This window comes from Cyclopterus lumpus, chromosome 24, assembly GCF_009769545.1.
Source record: "Cyclopterus lumpus isolate fCycLum1 chromosome 24, fCycLum1.pri, whole genome shotgun sequence".
In the NCBI taxonomy this organism is placed as follows: Eukaryota; Metazoa; Chordata; class Actinopteri; order Perciformes; family Cyclopteridae; genus Cyclopterus; species Cyclopterus lumpus.
The window spans coordinates 9,994,499-10,017,962 of NC_046989.1; the positions used below are offsets into that span (position 1 = coordinate 9,994,499).

The following is a 23,464-nucleotide window of genomic DNA, read 5'->3' on the forward strand; positions in this document are numbered from 1 at the left end:
CCACACTTAAGAACAATACAACATGTTTGTAACAATCAGGGACCTAATATTTGCATAAATTACACATCCTAAAAAGGTGTTCACTGTCTGTGAAATTATCCAACAAACTGCTTCATATGTAGTAAAGATGAACATCTGCAACGTCTGAATGGAAACAAAATGTACATGCAACTTTATAAACATTTTTTTAATGCCCTTTATAACAGGGTGACGTGAATTTATAAAATAAAAGTAGTGGGTTTAAGAGGGGCAATTAAGTCAGACCGAGAGCACAGCTGTCCTTTGACTGCCAGTAAAGATGTATCACACAGAACTGTATACATAACACATCTGATCTGCAAGGTAACACTAGAGTTTAAAAACTAATATTTCTGGCAGGTGATGAACATCCAACCTGAACACTGGAAGACCGGATGGATCATGCAAACCAGGCGGCATCCACTTCACTCTTTATGCATTTATGAAACCGTGTGTAGACTAAATCTGATACTTACTGTAACATGAACACTGAAATGTGGCAACATTAATTTTGGGCAAAAAAAACAGTTGCCGATTATATAAAACACTTTAAAATGGTCAGAGCATTACTTTATATTTAACCCGTCACAATTTCCTAGATTGATGTAATGCCAAGTTTATTAACCAGTTTGTAATGGCTTTTAAATATTTATTTAGTTGATCATATTAAGCCTTAAATATATTTATGGCACACACAAACCGTTCTGGACTGTGATGCATGTTTTTTTTCAATTCAGTGGCTTTGCAAACTGCCATAACTTCACCAACATGTCGACATAGTTGCTTTTAATGTTTCGCTGAATTTACATTAAGGGACCAAAATCCAAAAGAACAAACAATAGTGACTTTAATTGAGCACCTGCAATAACTCACATTGTGTCCCATGTTTTTCCCAAAATCAGTGCGCTAAGGAAGACTGGAGATGAGGTGGTTTTAACAGAACCCTTCTCTAATATGAAACAGACGGGTATCTTCTGGCCGGTTCAACCAGTCAAAAAACAAATTTAAGGGTTCTTGAGTTTTTGGAGAAGGGTTTCCTGCAACAGAGGTTAAATGCACTTTTCAAGGATACAAAAGTCTGAGCTGATGCGACTGATCGTTTACTTTCTCCATATACTCAGAGGAAACCAATGACCTCAACCTTGTTTTCGTATTGCTGGAGTTGATGAGGCGGAGCACCACAGGGATGTAAGAGAGGTTAGAAAGAGGCGGGTCAAAGTCCGGGGTGTGCTGCCACTTAGCTGTCCTTGTGTAATGTCTGATGAAGATGGAGATAGAGTTGTTTCTTTGTTAGAAGCTGCAGTTTCTTTCTCTTGAAGTCTGTGGGCTTCTTGTACCTGAAATACAAGACGGTACCGTATAAACTTCCTGTTTCGAGACGTAAAGGAATCCCTCAAATCATTTAGCGCGGCAGTCGACTCACAGTTCGATGACGATGGGGCCGGGTTTGATCTCGTCCATTTCTATGAAGGCGAAACATTTAGTGCTGGTGAACCTCTTTTTAGGTTTGTAGTGCTTGAATTCAAAGAAGATAGCTGCTCCTAGAAGAACGTACAAAATACATGGTTGGAGAACTGTGTATGAACGGCCATAATGTCTTTTGGTATTATCCACTTGAGGACTCTACAACGCAGAAGAAGACTTCCTGATCCAGACCCCAGGAGGTTAACATGAGACCTGAGCTAAATATCTTGTTAAATGGCATTTGATCAACGACAATTGCAGCATAGCGCCATCTCCTGGAACCTCAGGTCCACTCAATTTCTGTGGATCAACGGGTGCATCCCTCTTAATCGCATCCCCGTTTCCCTCACTTGCTTCCTTTCCTTGCGTCTTAGTCCCTCGCACCAGGGATCCATGGAGAGACGCAAGGAAACCATTCAGTTGATTTAATGGTGTTAAACTACTACTTGTAAAGACACAGTTATCATCATGATCAGAGTGGAGATGTTTTCTCTGTAGTCTGTTAAACAAACAGCATTTGGTATTTATACACAGTTTGGTATTTATACACAGTGTGTGGTATTTATACTGTGTTCTGTGTCCTACGTCCTCAATATACGCGCAGGATCATTTTCTAACAGGGGAATGCGTTTATCTTATTTAATAATTATTTGCGTCTGTATGTTTTAAAATTCTGATATTATAAAATAACCCACAATATGATTATGGTTTCTCTTAAACACTGGAATTAGGCTCAATGTTTCAGGTTAAACTTAAATTATATAACTCATCAAGCCCGACACTCAGGAATGATCAGCCTCACGTGACTGAATAGAAATGATGATAAATTATGTAAAAAGTGTTTCCTTTCTTCAGCTCTCTCTGACTTTAATTACATACACAATAAAAGTTATTGAGGGAAATAACAGATCCAGAAAAGACAATTCTTTTTATAAATGAAGAAAGTTGTTTGTGGTCCTTTCGTTATTCAGACCTACAATAAACATACATTTTGACCAGATGGTTAATCAGAAAACTAATCTAATATATAGATTGAGTTTAATCTGTGATCTATCTTCACTCCAGCGATCAGCTGCAGCATCCAATCAAATAACAGATTTTTGTAGGTCTTTTCATATGGAATATATCCAGAATTATCCTTTGAGTTGTGTACATTTTTGTGATGTTAGTAATGTAGGAATGAAATGTTCCATTTATAGTACTCCCCTTTGGATAAGCGGTCAGGTATTACCTTTTGGTAGTTTCTCCACATGTCTCTGGATCTCTACGTCCACACTGAAGTGGATGTAGGTATCTTCCTTCCTGGAGGCCACAGGTGTGTCCTGCACCGGGTTCACATCTACGCCGTTCAAATCTGCAGGCGGAGAAAGACAGAATGTGCTCTTGGTTTTGGCCGACCGGACATTTCATACCGGGATTCTCACGGTGATGCTGTTCGGCAGCCTTTTCACAGACACAGGAAGATCCAAAGCTCTGGAGCAGGTGAGTAGATCATTACCTTTCACACTGATGGTCATGTAGGGATCGATGCACTGACCGGCATCCTTCAACCCAATCTTTTCTATCTTTAGTGTAAGTAGCATCATCCCAGGCTCTGAGGGTAACCGTGGCAACAAGGTACCTGTGGAGGACAAAGATTACAGACATTAACAGTTGCCATAACAATAGGTGGCGACACCCCTCGAGTCCAAAGTGTAGCATTTTTTTCACCATCAGAATACAGACCGTCATGTCAAGTAACCAGTTAGATATTAAAACAGCTATTATTTGTTTTTCTAGAAAGCTAAAACATAAAGAGTTTGACTATATATTAAAGCTGCACTTACGACACAGAATTGACATAAATCACCTCAAAAAGTAATGTTTGTAAAGAGTTGCCTATTCACACAATTGCTAATGAACGTGTACAATATACACTCCTTTGAGCTCAGTTTTGGTCTCCACCAACTCGAGGGAAACATCTGTCTCTTTAGCTGCTCAATGTTCCAAGATGTCCACCAGCTAGTTGCTAACTACACGTGGCACAAAGAAGGTCTTTTCTCACTTCAAACTGCTGCAACTGGAACCGAGCTTCATGAGAGAGAATCGAAACCGTAGAATTGGAGGGGAACTGCAGAGTCAAGCGATGGCTCTGTCACTACATAAGTGACACAGAGTCATTATACAGAAAACCGATGAGACCAGCTTTAAGCTGAAGCGGTATCTTTTACGCTGTAAAAAAAATAAGTCTTTGAGGATGACTTTTATGTTTCTACTTGTCAGAAAGATCAAACAAAAGAAATTCCAGATGGAAAAAGAAGATTGTTTGGCCAAAGCAAGTGGAACAGAGTCTGACTTTGGAAGTGGAAGGCACTTAAACTCTCTGCTGATGAAGGAGAAAACATCTACATGTACATACCTTTACACAGTCAAGAGTAAGCAACACACTCTAAAATGAACTCTGTATGATACGCTTCTGAATTCACACTTTTGTCAATTCAGCAAACACGATTTTGTATTTTCCCTCAAAGGCTGCGATATATAAAAACAGGTCCGTCACGCAGGAGCGAACCAGTTCAGATGTTCGTGGGTAAGAGCCATACCTTGCGAAGCTGCAAATGAAGCAGGCAGGAATGAGCGATGAAGCCATGCACAGCACCGACAGAGAGAAACAAAAAGACACACAGTCAAACAGGACGACGGGACAATATGACACCACGAATCAAACATCCCTTGTTTTATTGACTGTTATCAGTACCGGGGGGTCTCGGGGGGAACGCTTCTGTAGAACCGGCTCCAGCTGCAGCATCCTCTTCCTCCTCCTCCTCCTCCTCCTCCAGGCTCTCCTCTTCACCTGGAGCCAGGATTTTCCTGACGGAGAGGAGCGGCAGGTTTAATCACATGGTACAACTTCGATAAATCAAGCGGGATATTCTGTGAAATACAAACTTCAAGCAGATACAACGCGGGATGTTTAATGATGGATATTTTACCTCGAGGGCACTGGCTGCACATCAAAGGGAAATTCTTTGTTGTACGTCAAGATATTTTGAATGACTGTCGACAAAAGGAGGAAGATCAGAACACAAAGTCACAACAGGAGGCTAAACGAGTAGGAGCTCGACTCCCAGTCACTTTACTTACTGGTTTCAAGTTTCTTCAGCTCTTCCAACTTGAAGTCCTCCTTTGACTGTGTGCACTGCAGAAAAGAAGACACATTTGTTATCATCTTTAGAAAAGTGAATTTATAAGAAAATAGGCTTTTGCTTTGACCTTTGGCTTTAATGACCCTGGGAAGTCACCAATTTTGCCTTTATCAGGGTTTTTGATGACAGTTAAATAGCCAAAAACTTTAATGAAGTCTGGTGTTTTGACAAATAGTTGTGTAACGTGTTTTAAATTATTTAAAAGTTGTACACACTTTTTTCGTGGCTATTCAAACATTTGGAAGCACTGAGAGGGTTTGGACTTATTTATTGTTTTACTTATTGATCCAGTGTTTATTTCTGTATAAAGCACTTTAGCAACTTATTTTTAAGATGTCCCCTATAAATAAATTGACTTGACCATTTCTAGAATTCCATATATTTCACATTAAAAGAAAAGGACACAAACCTGCAGACTGGCACTTCTCATCTCCAGGCATGTTGCAATCTTTCCTAAAGTTTTCTAAAAGAGAAAATCGTGTTAGTTTATGCAGAACACCTGTGTTTTTTGTCCAGAGATAAAAGAGAGGTGTACCGATTACCTTTTGCTCCTCTGTGAAGTCGGATGCATTTGTTGACTGCACCTCTTTTTGCAGTTGTCTCGCCAAACTAAATGACAACACAGACGTGTTAATGCTTTGCAGTAAAACTTGAAGATTCTTGCAACGTAACGGTGGATAAATTAGGTACGTTTGCGCCCCCTTCTGGTAAATAAAAAAGGTGTCAAGGTATACATTTTATATTATTAATGCAATGTCTGATCAAACATTAGTAGACAAAGCAGATCACATCTTTAAAAATGTGCAAAGACAAGATAGTTAGTGTCTGAAAGCGGGGAAACATTTCTAACTAAAAACCGACCCATAACAATAAGAGGGTGTGGCGGACTATTTCTCAATACTCTTGAGGGAACATTGGACCCCATTTCTGCACTGCATAATGAAACACGCTGTACGCAGCTCGGGGTTCCTTTTCCACGACAGGCTTTGTGAAAGGACTCTCCCTCAACTCAAAGTGGTGAATGAATCTGGGATGCAACGCGCGCGCGCGCACACACACACACACACACACACACACACACACGCACGCACACACGCACACACACACACACACACACACACACACACACACACACACACACACACACACACACACACGACTCTGCTGCCTCTGCCACATCACGTCATGGATGGGTAAGGCGAGAACTTCTTGTGAAGCCCCATGCAGCCACTACATGCTGTGATCTCCTTGCACAGCGGGGGCTAGAAGAAGCGCATGCCGCCCAGCTGTGGGAGAGGCAGGACACGCACATGTTGAACGCAACTTACATTTGGTACTCATCTATAGCCTCCACTAATTGTCCCCATGAGTCAAAGTCTGTGCCTTTCTCAAAACTGGCGTGCCATTTCTGAATAGTCTTGTTGACTTCAGACATGTTGGCAGGGCGGATACTCGCGGTGCTCTCAGGGCAGCATAGCCGGGGAGGAGGTTCATCTACGAGGCTTCGGCGGCGTTGTCAGCCCGGTTATCTGCCGTCCAGGGCCGCGCAGACACACCAGCGATGCCCAGACCAAGCCCTTTCTGCCTGTTCACTCTCACAGCGCATCCGCCGGAGAAAGGAAGTCCCGCCCGGAGCTCGGGTGCGCACGTTTTGAGACACGGGGCTGCTGGAGCGGGCGGTAACAGTGAGCATAGACTAATATACGAAGAGAAACACTGCAGCAAAAAAAAAAAAAGTATGTTTATTTCATTGAAAAGTGGAATCATTATTATTTGTATCACCGTGTGAATCAGCTAAATTAGTTGAGTGAGGAGCAGTGGTGGAAGAAGTGGATCCTCCGCGTGGTTCTCAACCTGCTGTCAGTAATGTATGTTGTTCACCCAAGTACCCTCTGACCGGTAGGCATACTAAGCATTTTGGTTGAAAAAAAGATGTAATACACAGCGCTGTGTCATCGGTGTCTGATTTAATATATAACATTTTATTTAATATGTATTAAATAACAATTTTTAAAGGATTTTTTTAATGGATGCTCATTTTAAATATATATTTTTTAAATTCCACATACACGGGGGGCAACCGCGTTCCTTGCTCAGACAAAAAACAAAGCACTATGTATAAGCTGCAAGACAGCAAACACATACATCAAAAGGATGCATTGTGTAAATATAATACCCAATATCATATTCCCAAATGTCTCACAAAAAACAAGCATCTATGTCCAGGGTTCACAATTGAGGTAATACTAAGGTCCAACACACTTTTTCACACTGATGGATGATCATTTCAAATATATAAAAAAATAATCTCATATGCCCCCGAGAATGCCTTCACGTACCCCCCAGGGGTACTCAACAGAGTCGTTTTTATTACAGATCAGAGATGATAAAGTTATAGCAGAGTAAACATATTTTGCTTTGAATTGTAATGAAGTATAAGTATAAAGTAGGATCACATGCACACAAGTAAGTGTACGTAAATGTTCTACCACTTTGACATTTAATTACCAACGATATTTAAAAAAAAACGACATTCATTTCAATTTAGAAAATTAAACACGTATTGCTAAATGGATTAAAATGACACAATAACTATATATATATCTATATATATAGTTATATATATATATAACTAAGCACTATTAAATATGGTTGGACTATTTAAAAACTGTTATATTATCAATATAATATAATATTATTAATTTCTCTAGAAATGTTGACATTTATTTCGTTTTTTATTGATGAGTATGTTTAAACAATACATGATTTATATGTGACAGATGGTTCATTTGTTCATCAACGTTTGGTGGTTTTAAAACAGTTTATTAAACATTTATTTAAGGTATTATTCTGAATATGTCCTTATTGCATTAGGGTTGTTGGACAGTGTAATTCTCCCATTTCCGGCCTGAATCTGAATTTCAACCTCATCTAACGCCTTTATTTTGATAACAAACCAAGCTGTTTCCGGTTTCGTCCTGTCACTCTCCGTCTGGAAGCCGTAGTCCACCGTCAGTTGAGCGATGTAGCAGCAACACTGTTAGCGATGCACTCCAGTCATATTAGCCGCTGACAGAATGAGATAAGATGGAAACTGTAACGACTGTCTCGGCTGCGGCTGAGGAGGGCGACTGTTCAGACTCAGAGGTTTTATGTATGATGAGAGTCGGAAGAAATTCAGACTGGCTTCGCTTGTTCGAAAACACTGAGGTTTGCTAATGCTAGCCAACGAGCTACATTTACGCTATATGTACCCTAAAACTTGCTCAAGTTTGCGATTCAGCAAATACAATATATTCCTCATTAATTTTTATTTGTTGGTGATTTTGTTAGCATGTCGTTATCGCAGTTTTCTGTTTTAATAAGGTGAAGGCTGCACAGTAAAGGAGCTAACTGGCAGACTAACTAACTGTTAGCTAACTGGTTTGTTTTTGACTGTCCAGGTCACCATAGGACGTGGTCTGGAAGTAACCCACCAGCTGTTGTCTCCAAGTTGTCCTCTGATGATCTCCAGACTACACTGTGCTGTCAAACAGAGGGAAGATGGACAGTGGACAGTGACAGACAAAAAGGTAATATTGCATTCCCACGGTGTTGTACATTAAACAATTAACGTTACACATGTTTTATAAAATGTGTAAAAACAACAAGTCGACAGTCTTAGATTAAATGTCTGCGGTGTAAACAGACCAACCTTTACTCACAAGACACTAGGGCAGGATTTAATAAGTATCATCTGACAACCACACAGGGAGATTTGAATAAAAGCACAGTCCAGTTTAACAAGACTGCAAACTACAACTTCAATAATAAACATATAGTTGAATTATTTAGTTCAATATCTCAACACTTGAAGGTGAACCTAATAAGGTGGTATTGTGTTCTTGATATTCTTTGCTTTGACTATTATATTCAATTGCAGCTGATAAAGAAAGTATTGCTTTTTTCCCCCTCAGAGTCTCAACGGTGTGTGGGTGAATGGAAACCGCATTCCCGCTGAAGAATCCCATCAGCTGAGGCTCGGAGACTCTATACAACTTGGGGTTCCTTCCACTTCCTCCACAGAAGTGGAGTTTGACTACATCTTTGTCCAGCGGCCCCTTAAAGACATTAAACACCACTTGGCAAAGGGACATAAAGAAGGCGCTAAAGCAGCCCTTGTTTCCAAGACGGCTAAGAGGAAGTTGACTGTTGAAGAAGTTGAGCCTTCTACCTCAAAGCCCAAGCTCTACCGCTGCTCTTCTGCAGACAAGTCATTTGCAAAGCCCTGCCCTCTGTCACCAGTGAAGCGACAGCAGAGGCTCAGTCACTCTCAATTAGAGGAAACTGGACCCAGCAGACAAGTCCAGGAAGTAGACCGGCCCTCAGATGGCTCCAACACTCCCTGTGACCTGGACAACTTGCAGATGTAAGTGTATGCCTCTCTTGTATTATCATTACATTTGCATTTTCTCTCTCTCTGAACGATGAATCTATTGCATTCTTTAAAAAAAAGATATTAGAAAGATATTGCTCCCTTTGCAGGTACAGCCAGAACATCCTGAAGTTGAGGGAGCAGGTAGACAACACCCAAAGGCAGGTAGCCTCTCTCGGGGGAGAGCCGCGGCAGGCTGACCCTCTCAGAGTGGAGCATGTCAGGGAGCTGCATGGTCAGCTGGAGACGCTCAGAGCCAAGATGCACCGGATGGAGACATTAGAGAAGTCCTTCAGCAAGAGGCGGCTAGAGGCGAGAGCTTTTTCAGGAAGTCCTTTCATACATGGAATATACATCACCAACAATTGAAAGTAGTGCCTTTCTGTTCAACAATATAGTTGTTTTATTTTCAAACCTTTGTTAGGTATGCATCATATTTGTCTATTGATGATATGTACACGCTAACACTGTCGTCTTTTTTGTATATTTTGTTGTACAAATGACTACTAGAGAATTCTCTCTTTAATGAAATTGTAACCTTCATGTATTTAGGCACAGAAAACACAGCAACAAGAGGAGCTTTTGAAGAAGCAGTTGGAAGATGCCTTGCAAGAGGTATGTAGCATAAAACTGGAGGTTTTAGTTCAAGCAACCAGACACAAATGTATTTGTCAAAATATTATGTCGCTATAAACATGTTAAATTGTTGACTTTTCGAGTGCTGTTTCGTGAATTCACACATCAATTTATTTTTTTTAATTGTCAAACTGTTTTCAACATTCAAAGCAAAAGAAAGTAATAGACGAACTTGCCCTTTCTCGGGAAGGCTTTGAAGAGATTCTCTTGGCCAAAAACAAAGAGCTGGAATTGACAAAGGTATTACAACGTTCTTAATCATTTACGCATCCTTTTTGTATTGTTTGGCATTGCATCAGCAAAGTTTTATTAAGTTATTTTAATTTTTTTGCAGGAGGAGAATGAAAAGGCCAGGGCCCAAAAGGATGAAGTAGTTACACAAGTGACGGAAGTTTTGGAGAATGAGCTTCAGTGCATCATCTGCTCCGAGCTCTTCATTGAGGTAGGGTTAAGAGTTAATTAAGCATGGTGTTGAAAATTAGTAAAACGGATACAAAAACTGAATACAGCAATTATTACACAGCAATGACAAAAGTATTTTGTTTTCTTTTGAGGTACAAAAACATATCATAGCCTCTACAATATTAACGTTTTGATCTGCACTGATTTTGTCTACAGGCAGTCATCCTGAGCTGCGCTCATAGCTTCTGCAGTCACTGTATCAAGCAGTGGCGCAAAAAGAAAGACGAGTGTCCGATCTGCCGACGGGCCATCCAATCTCAGACTCGCTGTCTGGCCCTGGACAACTGCATCGACAGCATGGTGGAAAACTTGAGCCTGGACATGAAGTCGAGGCGACAGACCCTCATCACTGAGAGGAAAGGTGAGAGGTGCGTTATCTGCAGTGGCATTAGTATCCAACAGTTAACTTTTGCATCTCCGCTGTCAGTGAGGTTGATTATGCAAACTTTCTCCACGCCGGTCGGCCTTGCAGCATCTACCCCACTGATCACGTTTGTCCTTGCCATCGATCGCGGTCTTTTTTTACTCAAATCTTTCAGTGCGGTAAGTTTCTTATTTATCTGGAGCATCCATTCCAGAAACCTTTCTGGGGTGCACGCTTCCTTGGATTTTCCACCATATTCCTAGCTGCTGCTCCGTCGCTTTCGTCTCCGTCCTCGATTGCTGCCTCCTTTCGCTCTGGGTGGCTGGTGTAAAACACATCGCTTCCAATAAGAGATGCCACAAGTTAGGTGTGATGCAAAATACAGAGAGCTCGCCCTGATGGCGGTAGGCTTTTTCCGTATTGAGTGAAGTCCTTTGGCAAGGGCTTGAATGTAATGGACGTTCATTTATGTGTATTACATTACATTTCATTTAGCTGACGCTTTTATCCAAAGCGACTTACAATCATACACCATTGACCCAGAGTCTAATAGTCTATGTGTATAAGTCCTACAGACTTTAATGCCGTTAGAGAAGCAGCTTATTAAACGTAATTTGTTTTAAAGAGAAATATGAAGGGATCAATAAAAAGCAAAACATTTTAGCTTGTCCTTGTTTCAGAAAGGCGAGCTTGTGACTGATGTCATCAGCTGAGGTCGGTGGACAGCCTTGAAATGGGTTGTGGCTGTTGTCCAGTGAGAGCAGGATTCATTAAAGAGGGTGAAGTTCAATAATATATCATCCTTTTTGGGTGGTGTATTTTGAAACAGAAATCATCTTCCTGACTGTAAATAATCCTGCTCTGATGTTGCCTCTTACATTAGTTTCCCAAGTCGAAAATACTCTTCCTTGGTTTGCTATTCGTGTGTCTGAGGGAAGTATATCATGAAAACACTGTGTACTTAACTAGACAACCTTTTACCATATGAAATGCATTTTAAATTAATTATGTTAACTTCCTGATATCAAAATAATGCTGTGCTTAGTTATTTAAATATGATCTTATCACCTTGCCGTCCGTCGTCCCTATTCTGCAGAAGTTATCCGGACATCATGTTTCTAGGATTGTTTCCACCGTGATGTCACTTCAGGGTTATCTTCCTCAGATATCAGTTACAGAACACGCATCAAACTACAGTATGTGACAGTGGTGTCGCGGACTCAACATCAGGATCACACTCATGGATGACCCATATAGCATTAATCTCTGGTTGCCTCATACTTGCTAGCAATGGTGTGCAGTGCCACATTCATCATGTCAACTAGCCTGAGAGCCTTGACATGTCTGGGTGAGCAGTGACTAATGTTCCTCTCGCCTTCAGCCGTAAACACTGTGGTGTCCTCCAGCAAAGTGCTCGGCCCTCAGCTGCTCAGAGGCTCTAAATGAAATGTGGTTTTCAAGGTGTTCAAAGAGTAATTACACTCACTGCTTCAGCCTGTCTCTGCTTAATAGATGCTTTTAAAAAATATGCTTGTTGGTGGAGTGGGAATGAGTGTGGAGCACAGTGAGACTTTCCAACACAAGGTGGCAGTACAATTAGGCTGATACATGTGTTCTTCTCTGTTCTATGATATAATTTAAGAAACATGTGAAAGGACAGTTAAAATATAATGTAATGCAACCTAAAAAGCAGTATTTAGCATTGCAATACTGCTACTAAGCATGTTAGGTGAGGTGGCTCTCAAATTGAGCTTGCTTTCCCTCAATAAACAAAGGTGGGGGGGGGGAAAGGTATGTTCACTTCGCACATTTGATACAGAACCAAAGCAGATAAATTGAACCTAATTAGGTAAATAATGTTTAATTTCCATTCCACCTCAAAGCCACCGATATTCCTTATGGGGAGGATTTTAAAATGTGGCACTGATTCAGCAGACAAGATACTGAGGGGAATATTTATTTTGTTGTTAGAGCTAAAAGAATAAGCATAACCCATGTTCATCACCAGCCTTGAACGTGGCACTTTTAACAAATGTGGTTGACTTGTCAGGTCTGGAAACCAAATGCTTGTAAGCTACCAAAGAGCACATTTAGTTTTCTCCACCAGTATTATGATTTCTAATCAATAACAGAAAGCAATGTGGTCAGATTTAGCTCAGTCATGGTGCACATGCTTGTCCTTTCTGACTCTCAAAACATTTTGTCATTTGGCAATTTGATTTCATGTTTGATTTGGTAAATCACAACGGCTTTGCATGTTATTGGCATCACATATGTTCTCCCCCTAGATTCTGAAAGTCCATAATAAAGGTGATATTCTATATTTTTAATGTGTAGTCATCCACCAAACACACTATTTACGCCTGTTTGAGTAATGTTTGCTGTAAAGTGTGCATCCTGTTTGAGAAATTAAACTACATTTTCAAATGGTCAGGGAGCCACAGACTAAAGTCAAAAAGTTTTGAGAGACAAACTGACACATTGTCGGTTTTCATCTCTTCGTGGATTATGTTGACAATAAGAATAATCTAGATGAATGTTTCTTTAGAGTCGTCATGTAAAGGGACTTGAAAGCTTTCAAATGTTTGCAAAGAGAATCTCTCACCGTTGTCTTTCCCTCCAGCAGCTGACTCTGCCCAGGTGATGGTGATCCACGATGACGACAGCAGCAGCAGGAGCAGCGACAGCGACAGCGACAGCAGCCTGGTGTCCATCGACAGCAGCCTGGGCTCGGTGGTCTCTTTGGAAACAGACAGCAGCATCAACGCGGACTCCAGCGTGCTCTATAGTAGTGTTGATGAGTCTGAGGATTAGCCCTTTTACTCCGGAGGGAATGTGACTTTTTTGGTGTTGATGTTTGCATATCCCTGGACTGTTCTCCGATAGAACACTAAGTTTGGTCTCATGAGTCCATTAACCAGATTTCCTTTTTGTAACGTTATCAGATGTCTTTTTGTCGTTTTTTTCAACAAAAAGATTAAAGTTTTTTTCCTATGCACTTTTATAGCCACATGTTGACTTTGTCCAAGCATTGATTCATTGTGTTTACGGTTCTAAGGAATTGGTAAACCTGATGTCACCATAAATCCCATCTACTACATGTAGTGTTATTCTTTGGTGAAGCCTGACTTCATAAGTTGTGGCTGTTGAAAGTTTGAGATGGAGAATGGCAGCGAGACGACAAACCTTTGCTAACAGTGAAAGGGTCATACCAGTGTTTTTGTTTTAAGGGGTGTCACTTTATAGACGACTATCCCGGTCTGGGGCTTGGTCCAGACTGAATATCCTAAGGAGGACGGCCAAAGGAATTCTACGTCGACTAACACTCATAGGATTGTGTCGACTAATCGATTAGTTGATTTAACAGAACTCTGAAACTTTTGGATTTCCCTTTGTCACTTAATGTAGGAACAGCTTAATATGTCTTATTTTTAAATTAGACCAACTGTGTAAGAAATATTATTAGTAATGTGAGAATACTGTAACTGCATAAACATGGCCAAACTCACTGAACCACCAAAGACGTTTACATTTAGTTTGTTGTTGTTATTCAATGTTTTATCCAGCGGTACTCAGCAATGCTCTCTTGCCCATCTGGGAGTTGCCTCGCCCGGCACAGGAGCTGTAGTGCTTTGCCGAAAGGTTCCCGGGCCGAACGTTAATCACTCCCTTGAGGCGACACTCCAGAGTTCACCTCCTGTCACGCTGGTCCTCCTGACACACATAAACAAATGAATGCTTTCATCTCGTAAGATAATGTGAGAAATGTTCAGTAAATTCACTTTATGTTGACGAAGCAAAAGCTGAGCTGTACGAGTGTTTATCTTTATTTATTTTTTAAGTAAGGCAATATCCTTCGGTCAATCAAGATTCATGTAAAATACAGCAACGGGTATCAATTTCAAAATGGGTTGTCCTTCGTGCCACTGCTGAGATACTTTATGTAACTCCTGACAAGTTAATTCTGTTTGGAAAATATAGATTATGAACCTCAATAACTATCAACAACATTACACATTTAGATCTCCATGTCAACGATCACTACTGGAGTGATTTCACATCTTGGAAAGGAACTTCATTTTGTGAAATCCTTCTGTCTTTTGGTAACTACACACATGCTGCGTTGCCAAGCAACTAATGCAACAGCTCCTTGGGCTCAGAAAGCAAATGGAAGTGTGACGGCACCGGCCTGAGCGGCAAGGTGAAGCACTCAGTTCTCCCACAGTGGATACATGTTGCTGATTTCTCTGTAAATTCACTGCTTTTGCTTCTGTGAGGCTGCAACAGTCAGAGAGGACTACAAGCTTTAAGTGTGCCCTAAATAATCACTATATTCAATACTCCATGTGAAATACCCTGCACTATCTAAGATGTATGAGACAATATCCTGCTGCACCGTCCGGTTATTTTATGGCACTATATTAAGGAGGACTCTGTATTGTCATGCGTGACCAAACCTTTTCATTTCCTAATAATGGCATCGAAGAATTATGTCATTTGGTGCAATGGAAGAAAAAGTGAGTCAAAGTTCTGACAAAGCAAGATTTTAGTTAGTTGTGTTTCTGTCTTTCTATCAGGAGATTTTACAAGATGTCACAGTAGGAAAAGTGCAAACTGGCCCACTGTCACATTGTCACAGCTTACTGGGAATAGAACGGAGTGTTTTCTAGTGTTTTTCCTGCCGTGACAAGTCAAAATGTCTGCTGTCAAAAAGGTTTGTAATTTGAAAGAGCTGCTCTCCTTAACCACACCTGTGTACTTTACTACTGGAATTAACTGCAGCTAATAAACTGCAGTTAATTACTGTAACACAGTTACAGTTATAACTATTGATGTATTATTTTTTCACACTGACTCTACCCAGAGTGCACTGGAAAAGCCGCTCACAGAGGGAGTTTGCCTCCTGCGCTGTGGATGGCTAATGTCACGCGAGTCCATTAAAGCCAGAGTACGAAAAAAGCGTGTGTCTGTCAGGCTGTATTACATGAGGACGACAGTGATGGACCGCCTCGGGGCTACAGTTGGAGTCTCTCCGTCCAACCCTACATCCGACTCATGAAGCAAACTTTTGATGTCCTTACCATCCATCTCTCTCTCTCTCTCTCTCTCTCTGTCTCTCTCTCTCTCTCTGTCTGTCTGTCTGTCTCTCTCTCTCTCTCTCTCTCTGCCCTCCACATGGGAAACGCAATCCGTTATTGCTGCGTCATCTACCTGCCTCCATGCACGTGTGGTCATGTGAAGATTTGTTACACAATTACACAACTGATGAAAGTAGTTTGATTTATAAGGGATTAGTTGATAGACATACAAAATAAATCAGCAGCTACTGTTTCAGTCAGAAGTCCCAGGTTCCAGCAACTTAAATGTGCAGAATTGATGCTTTTCTTTGCCATTATATAATAAACGTAATACATTAAGTTACAAATAAAATATAATCTAAAGATTAATGGATAATAAAAAAATATGACATCATTATAATCCATCATAAGTACATTCAGATAATGTTCTTTTATAAACCTTTTATGGGGCATCTTCCATTGAAGCACTTACAAATCTATGTTATGTAGCTAAATAGATCATATGTATTTTAATATACATGCTGACCAGTCTTGACATGTGTGTTCTATGTAATGTTGTCCAATGTCTTGAAGGGACGCACTGAATTTTGATTTATCTCAGTATTTACATGCATAAAATAACAACATATTTGGTTTGGGATAGGAAAACCATATTCACGGTAAATTTCCTTTCATTTCTGTGTTATTTAATAACAGTCAGGATTCTCTTTTGGTGCTATTTACTGATGTTTACTCTCCTACATTCTAGCTGTTCACATGCTTTGTGTTGTTGTTGTTGTTGTTGTTGTTGGTAAGAAAGATGGATTCACTCCAATATGCTCTTATCCAAAAAGCCCATGGACGATATCCAAGGTCCATCTGCCAGCTTTGTAGAATCCAAATGTTCCTCACAGTATGATAAGGCCACATACTGCAGCATCTCCAGCCTCCTGCAACACTGATGCCACATACACTACACTGTATAGGAATACTTATTAGGCTGTCTAATTATCATTTTGTGGTCTTCCCCAATCAGTTCTTTTATCCTCCTGCATGTAATAATTAATAGATACCAATGCCTTTAAGTTTGAGATTTCTGATGTTGGTATTAGGAAAATATATACTTTATCAGGGGGGATGAATAAAGTATCTATCTATCTATCTATCTATCTATCTATCTATCTATCTATCTATCTATCTATCTATCTATCTATCTATCTATCTATCTATCTATCTATCTATCTATCTATCTGTCTGTCTATCTATCTATCGATCGATCATTGTGTTTATAGTGCCTGTGGGGAAGTTATTTCGTCACATTTTCTCTACAACAATATATCATTATTATTCAATGATATGACTATTACTTTCACATAGATAGCACATTACATGCACTATCGTATGTTGTGTTTGTGGGTCAATCCTGGAGTTGGATTCCATGAAAGTCGGACATTTCGGATTCATGACGGGATATATACAGAGATAGCGTTGACCCAAAATGTGGACAAGGGAACTCACTATTTCCTAACGTTGTGTTATCAAAAGTTCCGTAAATTGATGTCCTCTAAACGTAGCAGCAAACACTGCAAATGTTAAAAGCTTTCGCTAGTTACAGCATGTTTAGCGAGGTGAACCGCCTTCGCCGTAAGATAACTCCAAGGCTGCGTGTTCAATATTTCCGAGGTTCAGAAATAGACATAGAGCGTTCTGTTACCAAGGAGACAACTGAAGCCCTCACTAGCGCACTGCAGGTAGACGTTAGCGATTGAACGGCTTACGTTGAGTTGTGCTTATGTAACTGAAGGTTATAAAACAGGTTTGTCAACGATTCCTAACAAGACTTGTTGTAAAGATGTTGCAGTTTAGCGAACTTTAGTGTGAAGGGACTGCCATCTTACTTTAGATATAAAGTTAGCTAGCTGGTTTTAACTGTGAGCTAGGTTAGCTAGCAGCAGAATGTGGCTGCATGCAACTTATAGCCAGAGTCTAATTACAATTCATTAAGGCGTTAAATGTCATCAAAGAAAAACAACAGGATAAAAAGCAAGACTCAATCTACAATTGTTACGATGTGTCACTTGTAAAGTGTAATTTAATGTTGCTTCTTTTTAACCTGAATAGTATACAAAAAACCCTGCAACAATGGCCAGGTCCCCCTATCCTGGAGCACCAGCTGAAGACTTCAGGAGGTCGAGGAGGATCATTGCTGAAGATCAAGACTGGTCCCTGACTCTAGTGCCTTGTTTATCAGACCTCTGTCTGCAAAGCATTGTGAGAAACTTTGAGGGTATGCTTGTTTTTAGTATCATTATTTGTTTCACAGATTTGTATACACTTACTTAATAATATAAATTGAACTTTATGCAAACTTACCTGTTACAGAAAAGCCCATATTTGAAGACCTTCGGCCGATCCACAAAGACTTTGTGCAGGAGAGACTGTCTACTTACCTGCCTCTGCACAAGACAGCCAACTTGATCAGCGATGGTGTCTATTGGAAGCGCTGCTGCAAGCAGCGGTGGGACATTTGTGACCTCAATCATTATGGCCACAGCTGGAAACAAATGTTCCTTGAGAGGCACATGGAGAACATTATTGAGCTTTTTATCCCAAATGTAACAGAGCTGAAGACAGTTCTAGAGATGGTACCTCTTTGTAGGAACTATGTGAAGAGGCTAAACATCTCCCAACTCCTGCTACCTATTAAGGAACCCCAGAAGGAGGAGGATGAGGAATATAGTTCAGAGTTGGCAATTGACAATGAGGACAGTGGACAGTCTATGGACCACTTTGACTTTAACATCCTGCTCAACAAGCTGACCAAACTGGAAGAGCTCCATTTAGTGTACAGGGTCAAACAATGTGGTATGAACTTTGAATGGAAGATGTTTGAGATGACCGACAGAGATTGTGAGTCCCTCGCCAAGGCTCTTATGTCCTGTAAGACTTTGAAGGTGAATATTGATTGCTCCTCACAGGTTTATGGCTTGAAGCCTTTTGTAACTCTCTGCAAAGTAAAGAGCCTGACTATCTGACTATGTTTGTATTTGTAATTCAGCCCTTCTGACGTCTTGCCAATTACAAAGCTTCATTGACATTTTACAGTCCCTAATGTCATGAAAATTTGGCACTACCCAAGCATTCGATTCATGCTCTATTTATATCAAAGAAAAAAGACAGCACAGCCTCTGGCTGCAACCTAAATAAGTCACTCTTTGACACAAAAGTTTTGTCACATTAGTTTACTCCTGCACAACATGGAATATATCTGCTACTGATTTCTGTGCATGATATCAGAACGTCCAAGTGATTATTGGAGTTGTTATTAGGGGTGCATCTACTCAGTGTTTAATCTGTTATTTTCACTTAATTTATTTCAGAAAATAAAGAAAAATGTCCACCATAACTTCCTAGGTGACTATTCGGACTGCTTGCATGTCCCATCAACAGTCCAAAACCCAATGATATTTAGGTTCCAATGATACAACAGAAAAGCAACAAACAGAAAAGCATCTCCACATTTGAACATCATATCACACATTTTGTGTGATAATAAACTTTCATGACTACACAGTTAACACAATTGTTGGCAATTCTATGACAAATGACTAATGGATCAATCAACAACTATTAGTATTTCTTGTAAATACTTAATTTTAACATTATATAAAGCACCGTAAATGATCATTTTCAAGTCCTGTGCCTCATGACAACTTATGTGTGCTCTTAGTTATTCAGCTTTTTATGCTACTCACGACATAATCTTGCTACCCTTTATGACATTTTGTTTCTTCAGCTTCTGAAGCTCCATCAAAGCCACATTGAGGACAAAAAGTGCCGGCTGCTGGTGAAACACCTTTTGGACCACCCGTCCCTGAGGGAGCTCGACTTCTCTCACAACCTGATCGGAGATAAAGGAGCCAGAGCCATTGGCAAGCTGCTCAACAGGAGTAAACTCGAGACACTGAACATGTGTGACAACGATATTAGAGGCCCGGGAGCTAAAGCTATAGCTCATGCCTTGTCCATGAACTCCACTCTTTTGTCACTCAACCTGCGTCTTAACTGTTTGAGAGATGAGGGAGGGCAGGCTATTGGTAAGGCCTTGCTGAAGAACAACACCCTGCTTCACCTGCACCTGGGAGGCAATCAGGTAACAGGGCCGACTGCCATCGCACTGTATGAAGTTCTCATTCAGAATAACACCCTGAAGAGCATCAACCTCTCCTGCAACAACCTGGGCGTGGTAAGTACATTGCTATTTCTAGAGGGGAAGAGCGCTAGTGGGGTACTAAATATAGCGCTTTATCTTGGTGCAAGAGAAAAGGCCCCATTGTCCCATCAAAAGGGCTCCAACTGTTAGGTGGCAATTCTCGGACATTAGTGACTCAGCTTATCAAGCTTAATTTTGCTCTAATGTCGCGTAAACATTTTTTTTGTTTAACTTAAGCTGTACGTGTGTGTGCCAAATGTCATGGCATTGCATCAAAAAGTTGAGTTCATTGGAAAATTGATCATTCAAATATTTTTTAAGTAGAAATAACAATCTAACCTATTCTATCTTCTAAAATATTGTTTGAAAATGTTTTGATAATGTTATTATGATAAACGTAATGTTTTGGTTGGGTTTTAGACTGTTGATCGAACAAAACAAGCAGTTTAAATATGTCAACTGTGGCTCTCTATTTTCACAACTTCCCAACATTTTATAGAACAGTCAGATTACTCAACAGTGAAAAAAGGCCTACATCCAATAGTTGTCAAGACATAGCATGAATAAAGACATTTCTATTTTTCCTAAGTGGAGGCAAATTAAATATATGAACAAAAACATTGCAAGTTGTCCCTTACAATGTGTTTCTTTGATCATAAGAATATGCACAGAAAGTGGTTCCTTTGAATCAGTGGGTTACTTTGAAACACTGGAGTTCCTTCCTAAAGCATGCTAGTGCCTGTATGGACATAGTGCCGTAAAGACAGAATAGCTTGAAAGGATAAGGCTTTTCAATTATTCATAGACGTGTGGAAAACATGCAATAATGGAAAGCTAAGTAAGTGTTATTTCCCTTTGAGAGGCAGATCAGATTATCCCCTCCTCATGTTTCCTCCAATTCAGGATTTCACCGTACAGTATCACAAATCACCCACATAGTAGAAATGCATTGCGCAATATCATCAATATCTGTGACCTTGGTCTACTGTTCACAAAAATAGAAATGCCTTTTTCAGACATAACAATAAGCCAGAGATAACACACACAGTAAGCAGTTTAGAAAGTGTGGGCTTTTTCAGACAGCTAGAGTTGCCCGAGGGGGTGGGGGTGGGGGGGTTCAAAGTTATCGAGAATGTATTCAGATCTTACCAATCGTGTTGCTTTGTCTGTGTGTGTGTGTGTGTGTGTGTGTGTGTGCGTGTGTGTATGCAGGAGGCAGGTAAAGCTCTGGGGGAGGCGATGGCTCTCAACACCAGCGTGACAGAATGTGATATCCGTCTGACGGAGGTAGACGAGCAGAGCGTTTCCTTCGTTAACGAGATGGTTTGGAGGAACCAGAGTTTAGAACAAAAGAAACAAGCTGGAAAGGGTGAAACCCAGTTAACATCAACAACTTCTCTTTGAAATACAAGCTCATCTTTATGAGTCACTGATTCCTGCTTTACCTTGTTCATTTAGCCACAAAGCATGGCCACTACTGACTTTTAAAAAGAATAGAGCATATTATTTATAATAAGGGTTGCTGTTAGAGGAAAGACTGATATTTTTACATTAAGTTGTCAGCTTTTAGTTTTTATGCTCATTTTAAAATGTTATGGTGTATATTTATGATGTCCACAGATAATTGGAACAATTCAAAATGATATGATTTCACACAGGGATGTCTCTATCCTCTTGTCCCATGTTGCAGCCCATATATTGACATATATTAACTTGAAACGTGTAAAAAGAACAAGCACAAAAACATAGACCAGTTTCAATGTGAAGAATCACACAATGAACAAGACAAAGAAATATTTGACACATATTTCAGTGAGCATATCAGTTTATTGAGGAGCCTTTTTTTCCACACAGATTTGGTTCAAGTCCTTATGTAACATCAAGGCAACATTGTGGTGGAGTTGGAATACATACAGATTTGTGTTGTTGTTTTTAAAGCCATTATCTACGGACTAATAATATATTTGGAACACCTTTGCCAGGTAGCAAAAACACATCTTTACTTCTTCTTTACATCTTTATCACAAGTTGTTTTCTATAGTCAGAGAGGAAAAGCCATTCTGTAAGTTGATGGTGGACTAGCACATAGATCAATCTATGAGAGAATACTGATATTCTTTAGATCATTATCACTACTCGCCCAACCATCCTGTGTGTGCACTCGATCGTAAAATCAGTCAAACCCTTCTGACATTTTCAGTTAAATAAAGGTGTAACAAATATGATTTTACAAAGGGTCTAAGGGAAACAAACGTCATTCAAAATAATATATGAAAAGTAGCAAAAAGGATTCTGTTGGCTGTGTTGCCTGACACCAAACCCGCCATTTAACATCTAAATATCCCCGCTTCAGTGCACGACACATTCAGCTCAGCACTAACAGTCATTGTAACCTCTCGTTTCTGTTTTATTTACACTACAAGTCCTTTCTGCCCTACAGTCTTGAAAATCCACAAAATCAGTTCAATATAAAAAGACAAACCCCAGAGCATTCTCGAGTGAAAGAGTACATATCAAAACTACCTAATCTACTTCATACACACGATAAAGGGTTCAGTGCTTTGCATGACTAAAGCTTTCATGCTTGTCTATGGAGGATACATGTCTAGTTATGAACCTTCCAGACAGATTTGTAACTGTTTTGACTGTCACTGTTGTTATGTAAACATTGCACCGGTAAACACATTTTCTATTCTTACACATGACTTTGTATGGATCACAGTAACGCTATCAGAGGGGCCTGTTGGCTGATCATGAATGAGAGAAATTGATGATGACTTCAGTATAAAACAGTGACTTAAATCCCACGTCATACTCTAAATAGAGTTTACATCCCTCGTAGAGTTTGCATGCTCTTCCTCGTGGTTTCCTGCTTACACTTTACACCACAGTACATGGACAGGACATCATTCTCTGCCTTCGGAGCAATGCATTCTGGGATATGATCCAGCCCTTTATGAGAAACTAAATTAATGAATAGGTTAATTTCAATCCCTGTGTGTAATTTGGCTTCCCGCCGAAATGCTATTCATGTTGCTCAAAAAGGTTGCGTAGTACACCATCCAATAACCAATAAAGGGAGAGTTTGACATCTTAGGGAAATACGCTTATTTAAAAAAATTAAAAAGCTCAATACCCGTTATCTGTCTGCTGAGGCTAATACAACCCGCGTAAAATGTCATAAATATTTATTGAGTGGAGATTTACACATAACTACATTATAATGGGTTGCACCACACAAACTACTTCTTATGTAGAGATAAGTTGTTTCTAACACCTCACATGATCTATTTATATTGAAGAGGTATACTTGATTGAGGTTTTGCTGTTATAATAATGATGTATGAATAATTTGTTATTATATTTTACAATAATATAATATACCGCAATAACTTTCAATATACTTCAAGTTATAAAACGTTATGTCAACGTTATCTCGCAAGATTACTGGAGGGGTCCTGGGAGTTTGCCCAACCAGTTTACATGTGCTTTGTAGACCTGGAGAAGGCTTTCGACCGGGTCCCTCGGGGGTCTTTGTGGGGGGTGCTGCGGGAGTATGGGGTGCCGGACCCGTTGGCACGGGCCATCCGGTCTCTGTACGCCTGCAGTAGGAGCTGTGTTCGTCTCCTCGGTAGTAAGTCAGACACGTTC

At 40.1% G+C, this 23,464-nt stretch overlaps 3 protein-coding genes across 7 annotated transcripts; 2 read left to right on the forward strand and 1 right to left on the reverse strand.

Moving 5' to 3' along the window:
- Positions 1–169: 169 nt before the first annotated feature.
- Positions 170–6,289, reverse strand: aida (axin interactor, dorsalization associated). Of its 2 annotated transcripts, XM_034526986.1 has the most exons (11): positions 5,996–6,289; positions 5,210–5,276; positions 5,077–5,130; positions 4,606–4,660; positions 4,455–4,518; positions 4,220–4,332; positions 4,065–4,073; positions 2,981–3,103; positions 2,714–2,836; positions 1,442–1,559; positions 170–1,355 (listed from the first exon to the last, which is right to left on the reverse strand). In XM_034526986.1, the coding sequence occupies exons 1-11, from the start codon at positions 6,100–6,102 to the stop codon at positions 1,256–1,258; spliced, it is 933 nt and encodes a 310-aa protein (XP_034382877.1). In that variant the 5' UTR covers positions 6,103–6,289; the 3' UTR covers positions 170–1,255. The 2 variants fall into 2 exon arrangements, with proteins under 2 accessions (XP_034382877.1, XP_034382878.1); XM_034526987.1 differs by lacking the exon at positions 4,065–4,073.
- A 1,336-nt stretch (positions 6,290–7,625) lies between these two features.
- Positions 7,626–13,541, forward strand: rnf8 (ring finger protein 8, E3 ubiquitin protein ligase). 4 transcript variants are annotated; one of them, XM_034528105.1, is made up of 9 exons: positions 7,626–7,877; positions 8,111–8,239; positions 8,624–9,075; positions 9,192–9,393; positions 9,634–9,696; positions 9,868–9,957; positions 10,052–10,159; positions 10,336–10,540; positions 13,170–13,541. In XM_034528105.1, the coding sequence occupies exons 1-9, from the start codon at positions 7,755–7,757 to the stop codon at positions 13,355–13,357; spliced, it is 1,560 nt and encodes a 519-aa protein (XP_034383996.1). In that variant the 5' UTR covers positions 7,626–7,754; the 3' UTR covers positions 13,358–13,541. The 4 variants fall into 4 exon arrangements, with proteins under 4 accessions (XP_034383996.1, XP_034383995.1, XP_034383998.1 ...); XM_034528104.1 differs by having other exon boundaries at positions 7,637–7,877; positions 13,167–13,541; XM_034528107.1 differs by having other exon boundaries at positions 7,653–7,877; positions 10,336–10,547.
- A 3,675-nt stretch (positions 13,542–17,216) lies between these two features.
- On the forward strand, positions 17,217–21,217 carry tcte1 (t-complex-associated-testis-expressed 1). The gene is made up of 5 exons (XM_034528163.1): positions 17,217–17,351; positions 17,722–17,887; positions 17,983–18,554; positions 19,397–19,846; positions 21,026–21,217. The coding sequence occupies exons 1-5, from the start codon at positions 17,217–17,219 to the stop codon at positions 21,215–21,217; spliced, it is 1,515 nt and encodes a 504-aa protein (XP_034384054.1).
- The last annotated feature ends 2,247 nt before the right edge of the window (positions 21,218–23,464 follow it).

Bases quoted from the DNA above. Each gene is read 5' to 3' on its own strand.
- aida (XM_034526986.1), bottom strand. From the start codon at position 6,102: ATGTCTGAAGTCAACAAGACTATTCAGAAATGGCACGCCAGTTTTGAG. The intron at 2,837-2,980 runs GTAATGATCTAC...CTCCGCCTGCAG, and splicing joins CATGACCATCAGTGTGAAAG to ATTTGAACGGCGTAGATGTG. The intron at 1,356-1,441 runs GTGAGTCGACTG...CTTGTATTTCAG, and splicing joins GGCCCCATCGTCATCGAACT to GTACAAGAAGCCCACAGACT.
- rnf8 (XM_034528104.1), top strand. From the start codon at position 7,755: ATGGAAACTGTAACGACTGTCTCGGCTGCGGCTGAGGAGGGCGACTGT. The intron at 9,697-9,867 runs GTATGTAGCATA...CAACATTCAAAG, and splicing joins TGGAAGATGCCTTGCAAGAG to CAAAAGAAAGTAATAGACGA. The intron at 10,160-10,335 runs GTAGGGTTAAGA...TTTTGTCTACAG, and splicing joins GCTCCGAGCTCTTCATTGAG to GCAGTCATCCTGAGCTGCGC.
- tcte1 (XM_034528163.1), top strand. From the start codon at position 17,217: ATGTTTAGCGAGGTGAACCGCCTTCGCCGTAAGATAACTCCAAGGCTG. The intron at 17,888-17,982 runs GTATGCTTGTTT...TACCTGTTACAG, and splicing joins CATTGTGAGAAACTTTGAGG to AAAAGCCCATATTTGAAGAC. The intron at 18,555-19,396 runs GTGAATATTGAT...TTGTTTCTTCAG, and splicing joins TGTCCTGTAAGACTTTGAAG to CTTCTGAAGCTCCATCAAAG.